The sequence below is a fragment of the Oryza brachyantha genome, chromosome 10 (genome assembly GCF_000231095.2).
Source record: "Oryza brachyantha chromosome 10, ObraRS2, whole genome shotgun sequence".
NCBI classification, from domain to species: Eukaryota; Viridiplantae; Streptophyta; class Magnoliopsida; order Poales; family Poaceae; genus Oryza; species Oryza brachyantha.
Genome location: NC_023172.2, coordinates 1,397,965 through 1,408,479, shown reverse-complemented (window position 1 = coordinate 1,408,479; position 10,515 = coordinate 1,397,965). Strand labels below are relative to the sequence as shown.

Here is a 10,515-nt window from a genome sequence, read left to right as displayed (position 1 = left end):
TCTGTGCTACTTGTTGAGTATCGTGGTTTGTAGTCAGCCTTGCATAATTTTACTCTTCAGAGGTAGAGTATAAATCTGATGGAGGTAACTTTCAGGAGTGAAGCTGTTCAGCCATCAAGATGTTGCCTATGGACTGGAACCGTGCTTCCCTGGAGCTAGCTAGCTAGTCTGCTTTATCTTTTCTGCCACATATCATTAGTCTATTTATTCATTTTTAGTTGTTTTTAAGAACAAGGTTATGGAATCAACATTATCGATTTGTGTATCTTGGCGAGATTTAATACATATTTTAGTTTAGAAATTGATGTGCGGAATTTCTAGGCGTGACAGCACCAGCTTGAGCTTCCTCCATCAGCGCTAGCGCCCTTTCCGAGTCACAGTCTACCATGAAACCCTCGACAGTAGCTGAGGGACTTCATGATGGCAAAAGCCTAGCAAGCCATGACCTTTGTCGTGTCCCTCATATGCTCGGCTACATGCCCGGATTCCTCCTTGAGCTTCTGGAGGACTTCATTGGCCGGCGTGGAGCTCGAGCTGGTCATCATCGTCTGCAACGACTGAATACCTCCAAGGCTATAAGGGAAAATAGGTCTCGAATAGCCTCGACAACCTTTAGTCGGGCCTCGAGATCGGCCAGTGTGGCCCAGGTGTTCTGTAGCACCTCTGCTACAAACGACAAGAGATGTCTTAACACAACAAACATTTTCCTTAAAGATAGCAACGAAGGCGGATCACTTACCTAACAGCTCAGCAATGATTGTGTCCTTGCCCTTCTTTAGCCCCTGGCACTTGGCATGTAGTACTTTCTTCGAGGTTGAAAGGTGTGAACACTGAGCCTCGAGTTCAGCGTTGTGCTTCTTCAATCGCTCAATTTCAACAGTTTGTAGTGCACACCAAGACAACGATGCCATCACAAAACATAGCTCATGTTTAGAAAAAAGATGCATTTAGGCACATAGCTTGCATAATGTTCTGAGTGGTTATATCCACCAGGTGCAACACTTGAATCTTAGTGGCGAGATTGTCCCCGGTTACCTTGGACCTAGAGAAGATCTTTATCCTGTCCTTATCAATTTGCTCTAAGTTGGTGATTTCGGACCCACGAGGCAGAGGGCTTGGGACTTGGCATCAGAACATGCTTGAGTCCTGTGTCATCATGCAGGCAAACAATGAAAGTCTTGGAGAAAAAGAGAATTCAAACAAGACGATGCCAACATTTTCGTGTTTTCACTTTAGTGCATTCGTATTAGTTAGCTAGTCACCTTTTCTACCTCATTATTGCTACACATGTTCTTGAGTTGCTATTGGTACATTGCAAAGCTCGCCGAGATAAAAATTCATTGATAAATTGAGTATCAAAAGGAGGAGAACAAGGTTACAAAATTGTCAAAATTGTGCATTCTTGTCATAGTGAAAGGAAATTCTTTCTTTTCAAAAGTGAGTTTTTTGAGTTATTTCTTTCCAAAATTTGAGGATTATTTGCCTTTTGGAGTTACTTCAAAAGCAACAAACAGATTTTGAAGTATTTGTCAATGTGTTCATCAAGGTAGAGATTGTAAGATCAAGGAGTTTGTTGCTACAGGTGGAATTTGCAGTGGACATCCAGTGGGTGAAGGTAACAATGCCCTAAACTAAGATCTGTATATCCTACAGGTATTGGGTGGTTAAACCGCCAGGCTAGACGGATAGTATTTGTTCAGATTCGGGTGTGAGCAATATTTTTGGTTTTGGATTTGTTGGATTTGACTTCTACATGGTTTCTATCCTATGGGTATTATTGATATGGTAATGAGAGTCAAGTTGGGTGAACTTATGCTTGAAATATGTTTTCTTTATTGTTGCAAGCACATGTATTGGTTGAGGCCTCAAGATAGTGTTGCTAGTATGGATCGAAGTTGGCTTTGGAGTAGCTAATGTCCTAGGATCATGAGATCATGCAGGATACTATAGGCTAGAGGGTATATGGCATACAAGAGAGATTGTGTGCGTGTGGTAACAAAAAGTTGAATTTCAAAGGTAGTCCGGATAAGGGAAGGTTAGTTTTATTAGAGATAAAGATATGTTGGATTTAGTTAAAGAAAGTTTTATGACGAGATTGGAAGTAATAATTTATACTATATACGTGGGCCTTGCACAACCACATTGAGGCTATAAATTGATATCGAGGGGTTTAGTATAGATTTTTGTTAGACTTTACTGACAAAAAATTAGGGTTTTAGCCTAGATTTCAATTTTAGATCAAAAGTTTTGAGAGGACTGCTATTCGTGCACTTTGAAAACATTAGTTAATGCAATAAAGTTGAGATAGCTCACTCTACATCTTTGAATTTCATCTACTGGTGTTTTTCTAGGTTCTGATTTTCTAACCCTCAGGGTAGCAGTGGTTTGACCGGCCAGGGTTGGGTGGTTTTGACCGGTGGCACATGAGCGGTGTGATTGGTGGTAACTAGGGTTTGTCGAGTTTTTCTGATACATGTATTCTTTTATTCCATAAAAGTTTTTGGTTTTGGTTTTCCCTACCATTCACCCTTTTTCTGGTAGGTTTATTTGGCTTTGTTTGATCCTACACTCTGTTATGTGTATGCTTAGTAATTTCTCATGAGACAGAGACAAAGAGAAATTTGTAAAAGAAAGTACTTTTGGCAATGAGGAGCATTAGTAATGACTAAATAATATTTCCTCGCATTTCCATCAACAAACTTAATTGATAGAAAACAACATCGATAATTTTATATAATACATTAATGAGCAAAAGACAAGAGATCATTACATGAATTATGCTTTTCACATCATGCCTAATTAGAAGCATAACGCTATCAAACAAATAGCACATAATAGCATAATGTGGTTAGATCAAACCAAATCAAGGAGCTCGGACTCATAAGTTCCACGCAACCGTATCCTAAGCTTCAGGATTGGCCATTCACCAACAAGCTTAGTGATAAAGGGCAACAAAAATGACACGACACAAATTGCAATGGCCAACCATGGAAGATGAGGGGCCAAAACTGTATATAAACTAGTTGCAAATGCTGCTGTGGTTGCCATGTATGCAAACCACATGAGCTTCTTTGTAAAAGATCTGTAGTAAAGAAGGAACTCAAGATCCTCCCACCTTGCTATGATGCATATAAAGGCAACTGTAAGCGATGTGCATATTGCCAAGGTGTCAAATATCAAGAAAGCCTGAAAGGCAAGCTTTCTACCCATGATAGGAAGCCCCTCGCTTCCAACATCATTACTATATCCTCCAGGCAAGGTAAAAGCAGCAGCGAAGGTAATTGTCGCAATGAGGATTGCCACTAAAGAAGTGTTGCTTGCATATGTTTGAGTCAAGGACCTTATATCCTTTCTTGAGTTTTCAATTACTTGATGTTTGATTGACTTATTAAGATTATAAATTTCACCTTTGTCTTCCGGGTCAGCCTCCAACATAAGCATGGAGACTTCATTCTGCATGTAGTAAAAAAAGTTATGCATGGACATGATAGTGATAAGATAGATTCTCAACGAACTATACACATAATCATGGAAGAAATTTTATGATGTCATATATTATTTGACTTTTTAGTTACAACGTTTGACTATTCGTCTTATTCAAAAATTTAGTACAAATATAAAAAATGATAAACCGTGCTTAAAGTTCTTTTGATAATAAAGTAAGTCATCACAAGCAAAATAAATGATATTTTCATAATTTTTTGAATAAGACGAATGGTCAAACATTGTAAGTAGAAAAGTCAAACATGATATATTATGAAACGGAGAGATTAACTATTTTGCACAACGACATTCATTAGAATGGGTCTGTCCAATGGAATGGGTTCGGTCCATCGTCAGATGGGCTGGGTGTTTCTTTACCGGTTCAGTGTTTGCGGTTATTCTCTGGTATTGTGAATCATCTAGTTGACACCTCTTTAATGGACAATAGTAGAGCCGTGCAACGTCTAGCTGTAGTCATGTGTATCTTAATTCTTAAAAGAGAAGATAGAAAATTGCAATTTAAATGTTACTGTGACCTATTGGTAGTAAAGAGTCAAGAAATAGGGTAGGTACCGATAGGTTGCTGCCAAAATTTTCCCATCGGGTGTTAGTGTACATAGTTATGTCTCTAGAAAAAGTGATATGTTTTCTGGGTTGCACGTAGTAAATTAAAGCTACCAAATTTTTGTGTGTTTTCAGCAATACCAGTCCAAGTGTTTCGTCGGTTTTGCAGGTAAGGGTTAGAGGGTAACCTCTAGTAGGAGCATTTGTCCTTCATAAGATGCTTAGTGGTCTGATAAACCTAGGCAGCTAGTCTGGCAGACTGGTTTGGAGTGAGGATGAGTTTCTTGCGGTAGGAGAGTTTTCGTCTCTCTTTCCTTATATCATTTCCCTTTTATTTTCTTCCCCTCAAAGAAATGAGACACAATTCTCTTGTATTTTCGACAAAAACATAGTAAAGCTACTGTGGCACTGTCTTTGTGAATCTTGAGTTTTTATTATAACGAGTTCAAGCTATACTTTCATAACATGCCTTAATAAGAGTAGTATTTTGACTTTATGGAATCGCCTACTATTTTTATTGTATTAGAATATAGATCAATAACACATATAAAAGATAGTACTTGTTGTCTTGTTGTCTACCACTGCCATTCGAAAATAAGTATATCTTGGTTGTTTAACAAAAAATAAGGTGGATAAAAACTTGTTGCCTTTCAACGAATGAATGAGTGGAGTTGGGATAGTAGGTGGAGGTGGGAAGAAATTGAAATAAAAAAATGTAACAAGATTCGGATCATATAAATACTAATATTTCTGAACGGAAGGAGTAGCATCTATGAACACAATGTTGTGGAGAGCATGCATACGTACCCAGTTGAGCGTTTTAGCGTGGTCGACCGCATCATCAGGTACCCAGATTGGGGGGCAACCCGAGTTGCTGAGCATCGTAACGTCTCGATCTTGATGTTTCAGTAAAATAGCGACGATCTTTGGATAGCACTTCCGGATTGCATAATGAAGAGCAGTATCACCGTCTTTGTCTCGAATGTTAATGATTTTCCGAAGCTCATTTGACTGGACAACAAAGTCCACAAATTTTGTTTGACCTTCTTGAACAGCTGTGTGGAGACAAGTGGTGCCATCTGTTTGATCTAAAAAGGGAGCATCTGGACAATGTCTAAGAATCTCTCGAGCAACTTCAACATGGCCCCGGAATGCGGCACTACTGAGAAGAGGGACACCATCTGTGCAGACTAGATATCCTAAAGAGAAGTCATATTCCAGTAATACTCTTAGCACACCAATCTTGTTCTCCAGCACACCAAAGTGCATAGCAGTCGACTGTCCGTTCGATTCTTGTCTCGCCAATTTAGGACGAGCCTGAACAATTTTTATGGCGATATCTGACAAAGGAAGTCATGAATATTGGTTAACAAACACACATATATAGATGTAAAACAACATTATGCTGATTTTACGCAGAAGCGCCATTTAGGTCTCACCAGCATTGTTATTTCTGAAGGCAGCATGCAGAGCATTGTATCCGTAGGTTCCGCCGTCAGCAGAATCAGGAATCTCCAACAGTTTCTCGAATATGTTTTTGAAGTTTCTCATCACCGCGATGAACATGGGTGACTCGTCGTATTTGTTCACTGCTTTCGTCAAGGCAGGTTCTTCTTGTATCAGCGCGAGCGCGAGCTCCTCGTGTCCGCTGCGGATGGCGTGGTGCAGCGCGTTGCATCCATGCTTATCTTGCTTCGTGATTGTCGCGCTCATGTGCAGATTGCGGCAGTAACTGAGTAAAAAAGAAGCTAATGAAACTTGGCCGTTTCGTACGGCGGCGAGCAACGGCGTCTCGCCATCGGCGTTGACAGCGTCGAGGAGGGACTTGTTCATCTCCAGGATATGGGTGCAGAATCCCAGGTGGCCATGGGCCGAGGCTATGTGGAGGCAGGTGTTTCCCTCCGGAGTCGTTCCAATCAGCAGGCCGGGCTCATGCTGACCCTCTTGCAATACCATTGATGTGGTATCACCCGATATGGCAGCTTGCAGGAGACGCCTGTCCATCCCTGTTGCCTCTGCTGAACCTGCTCCAGCTTTCCTGTCTGGTATCTGTTAGAGGCGAAGACAAAACACTACATTTTATACCATTCTTAAACAAATACCCGAAAAAACATATAGACGTACCCAGATTGAATTTGAGCTGTCCTCTTTCTTGGCAGCAGCTAATACCATGCTGGCCGTCTGACCCTTATTGTCAAGCAGTGTGACGTCTATGCCTTGGTGAAGCAGTAAAGCAGACATAATCCTCGAGCTTTCCTTCTTAGCTGCGGTATGTAGAGCAGTCTCTCCGTAATTATTTTGGACGTTACCGAGGTGCCGTAGTTCTTGTGACTCCAGAACAAACTGCACAAACTCCATGTGACCATTCTGTGCAGCTACGTGAAGACAAGTCCAATTGTCTTGGTTGCAATATGGAGCATCTGGACAATGGTTAAGAATCGCTCTAGCAACAGTAACATGCCCTTTACCTGCGGCAATAGAAAGAAGAGGGTGGCCTTCTTTGCTGAGTAGATACCCTAAAGACCGATCATGTTCCAACATTACTGTTAGGACATCAATCTTGCCAGCGCTTGCAGCTATGTAAACTGGAGTCATTTTCTTATCACCAATCTCTTCTCTGGCCAGCCAAGGGCGTCCCTCCATAATCCTCTTGGCAACATCTGGAAGGAAATAAAGAAAGAACGCTGAAGACAAGTAAAAAGTAATGGTGGTGAGGAGTAATTTGCTGTCAGCAGAGTGTTCTGTGTATACTGTAAATGCATATATATGAACTTTGCACGCAGCCACAGGTCTCACCTGGATTGCCATTTCTTACGGCAGCATGCATAGCATTTTGGTCACCGGGTCCCCCATGAGCAGCATCTGAAATCTCCAAAAGTTTCTCCACGACATCGGCGAAATTCCTCAAGGCTGCGATGAACATGGGTGACTCCTTGAAGTTGTTGACAAGCCTGGCTCTGCCGCTAGGAGCTCCAGCGCGAGCTTCCTATGGCCGCTGCGGACGGCGTGATGCAGCGGGTTGCATCCTTTCTTGTCATTCTTTAAGACCGTCTCGCTCAGCTGGCGACATTTGCAGAACATTAGTAAAAGGGAAGCTAAAGAAGCATGGCCAATTTTTGGTGGCTGCGATCAGGGCTGTCTCATCATCTGCATTGACAGCAGTGAGGAGAGACTGGTTCAATGCCACTGCACTCTTGCAGAATTCCTCGTGACCCAGGGCGGAGGATATATGGAGGCAGGTGTTGCCGGCCGCAGTTCTTCCAAGCAGCACGTCTGCATCCTCTGAAGCCATGGACTGCATTGTTCTTGCATCGCCAGATGTGGCTACTGTGGAGAAACGTCTCACTTTGCCTCGTGGACGCCTGCGTGTTATATAGCCGGGAACAGCCCCACGGTGTGGCGATTACATATCCAGAGACCGGCAGATTATCCTGGTTGTTTACAGAGATAAGTACATGATTAGTTGAGAGCATAATCTATCTATCTAGGCTTAACAACCTAACAGACGCATACACATATCCATCTCAACCGATATTATCTAACACTCCCCCTCGATCTCAAGTCTTCAAGCTTGAGATTGTGACGAAACAAGATTAACTTTTGTACTGGCAGAGATTTTGTGAATCCATCAGCAACTTGATCTTGAGAAGACACAAATCGAATTTCCAATTGTTTGGCTGCCACTTGTTCTCGAACAAAATGGTAGTCTACCTCAATATGCTTAGTTCTAGCATGAAATACAGGGTTAACTGATAGGTAAGTAGCACCAATATTATCACACCACAATATTGATGATTGAGGATGCGGTATCCGCAGTTTTTCTAGCAATGTTCTGACCCACATAACTTCAGCAGTCGTATTTGCTAGAGACTTATACTCAGCTTCTGTACTTGATCTAGATACCGTAGCTTGTTTTCTTGCATTCCAGGATATGAGATTTGATCCAAAAAATACAGCAAAACCCCCTGTAGATCTGCGATCATCTGAACATCCTGCCCAATCTGCATCTGAAAAGGCACTAACAGTACTAGAAGATGATTTACTGATCTTGAGACCCAGACCAAGAGTGCCTTTGATATACCGTAGTATACGTTTGACCGCTGCCCAATGCAATGTAGTAGGTGTATGTAGATATTGACAAACTTTGTTAATAGAAAAGGATATATCAGGACGAGTAAGTGTTAAATATTGCAATGCACCTACTATGCTTCTATATTGGGTTGAGTCATTAGGTCCAAGGGGTTCTCCTTCATCTATTGATAATTTTTCAGTTACAGAAAGTGGCGTGCTGACTGCCTTGCACATACTCATTCCTACTTTCTTTAGTAATTCACTTGCATACCTTTCTTGCGTCAACAGCAAGCCATTTTCTGCCTTCTTTACTTCTATACCGAGAAAGTAATGCAGATCTCCAAGATCTTTAAGGGCAAACTCTCTTTCCAAATCTTTCAATAAGATTGTAACCGCCGCAGGCGATGAGCTAGCTACAATAATATCATCAACATAGACTAATACAAACATAACTATGTTTTTCTGATGAAACATAAACAGTGATGTATCTGCTTTTGAGGGTACAAACCCAAGCTCCATTAGCTTTTTGCTGAGTCTGGAATACCAGGCTCTAGGCGCCTGCTTTAAACCATACAGGGCCTTGTCTAGCTTGCACAGATAATCTGTCTTACCCTTGATCTCATACCCCGGAGGTTGTTTCATGTACACATCTTCTTCTAGGTATCCATGCAAGAATGCATTCTGGACATCAAGTTGTCTTAAGCTCCATCCCTGCGAGACAGCTAAAGCGAGAACAAGTCTAATAGTAGCTGCTTTAACTACTGGACTGAAGGTATCTTCATAATCAATACCATATCGTTGCTTAAAACCTTTAGCAACTAATCTAGCCTTGTATCTATCAATAGTCCCATCAGCTTTCTTTTTAATTTTGTATACCCATTTACAGTCAATAACATTTTTTCCTTTCTCCGGTGGGACCAAGTGCCAAGTCTTATTTGCAATTAAAGCATCAAATTCTTTGTTCATAGCATTCTTCCAATCTGAATTTGTGAGGGCTTCATTCAGATTGTTTGGTTCACCAGATTGTGTGAGACATGCATACCTCATTGTACCGTCTGTGTATTTCTTTGGTTGATGAATACCACGCTTCGAACGGGTCACTGGTCCAGGTGCTGTATCATCAGAGTGCACCGGGGATTCAGGGGATGTTGATGTAGACGATCCTGCCGATTCCGTCCGTGCGTTAGCTAGAGAGTCTGCATGCGTGCTTGCGCCAGAGTCCTGGGAATCTGCATGCATGCGTCCAGTGGAGGCTGATGGCGATTGGTCTTGCATGGCGGGCGACGTAGTTCTGTGCATGCATGGAGAACTGCACGACAGCGACCGATCTGTCTCGGGACTGGCCGCACGCCCATGCTGTTCTTCCTCGAAAGCATGCCTTCCCTGCATAAATTGATGACGACATACTTGTTCAGCATCAAAATTTCCGGGGATTTCACCAGTGCTTTCTGCATCACCAGTGCTTTCTGCATCTGAGTCTGCATGTTCGCCTGTAATATTTGCATGCTCAGACGCGGTGTTAGGATCATTAATCAGCGGTTGATCACCTACTAATTCGTCCCCTGAGTCAAACGATGATGGAAGTAAATGGGATGGAAGCAGATTAATCTCCGATCGCAGCCGGGCGCCAGCATTGGCGTGAAGGGCAGCAAACGGGAAGACGGACTCATCGAAGATGACGTCGCGGGAGATGTAGACACGACCGGCAGAGATATCTAAACACTTGAACCCTTTGTGGAGAGCACTATAGCCCAAAAACACACACTGTTTGGATCGGAAAGCAAGTTTGCGTGTGTTATAGGGGCGTAGATTGGGCCAGCAGGCACACCCAAAAGTGCGAAGACGAGAGTAATCGGGGGGAAGATTATAGAGACGTTGGAGAGGTGTCTCAAAAGAGATAACACGGCTGGGAGTTCTGTTGATAAGGAAAGCAGCAGTGGTGAAGGCCTCATCCCAGAATTTAAGTGGCATGGAGGCATGAGCAAGCAAAGACAGGCCAACTTCAACGATATGGCGATGCTTGCGCTCAGCCGAGCCATTCTGTTGATGGGTGTAGGGGCAAGCTACATGGTGTTCAATGCCAATACGTTGAAAAAAGGTGTTGAGCCGTTGATACTCTCCCCCCCAATCGGTTTGTACAGCCTTGATTTTACAATTTAGCAGACGTTCAGCAAGGTTTTGGAAATCATGAAATTTCTCAAAAACTTCAGACTTGTGTTTGAGTAGATACACCCAGACATACTTGCTGTAATCGTCAATAAAGCTAACATAATAGGATTTATTGCCAACTGAAGTAGGGGCAGCTCCCCATACATCAGAAAAGATTAACTCAAGAGGAGCAGTAGACATACTAATAGATTTAGGATAGGGCAACTGATGGCTCTTTCCCTTCTGACA

At 42.4% G+C, this 10,515-nt stretch overlaps 1 protein-coding gene across 1 annotated transcript; it reads right to left on the bottom strand.

The window, feature by feature from the left end:
* Positions 1–2,853: 2,853 nt before the first annotated feature.
* On the bottom strand, positions 2,854–6,202 carry LOC102718391 (ankyrin repeat-containing protein At5g02620-like). The gene is made up of 4 exons (XM_006661566.3): positions 6,172–6,202; positions 5,487–6,096; positions 4,855–5,387; positions 2,854–3,453 (listed from the first exon to the last, which is right to left on the bottom strand). The coding sequence occupies exons 2-4, from the start codon at positions 6,049–6,051 to the stop codon at positions 2,854–2,856; spliced, it is 1,698 nt and encodes a 565-aa protein (XP_006661629.2). The 5' UTR covers positions 6,052–6,096; positions 6,172–6,202.
* Between the last annotated feature and the right edge of the window lie 4,313 nt (positions 6,203–10,515).

What these genes read in the sequence shown, in the direction of transcription:
- LOC102718391 (XM_006661566.3), bottom strand. Translation starts at nt 6,051, where the DNA reads ATGGACAGGCGTCTCCTGCAAGCTGCCATATCGGGTGATACCACATCA. An exon ending in CTTCAGAAATAACAATGCTG is followed by an intron (nt 5,388 to 5,486) that starts GTGAGACCTAAA and finishes TTCCTTTGTCAG; the next exon opens with ATATCGCCATAAAAATTGTT. An exon ending in ACGCTAAAACGCTCAACTGG is followed by an intron (nt 3,454 to 4,854) that starts GTACGTATGCAT and finishes TACTACATGCAG; the next exon opens with AATGAAGTCTCCATGCTTAT.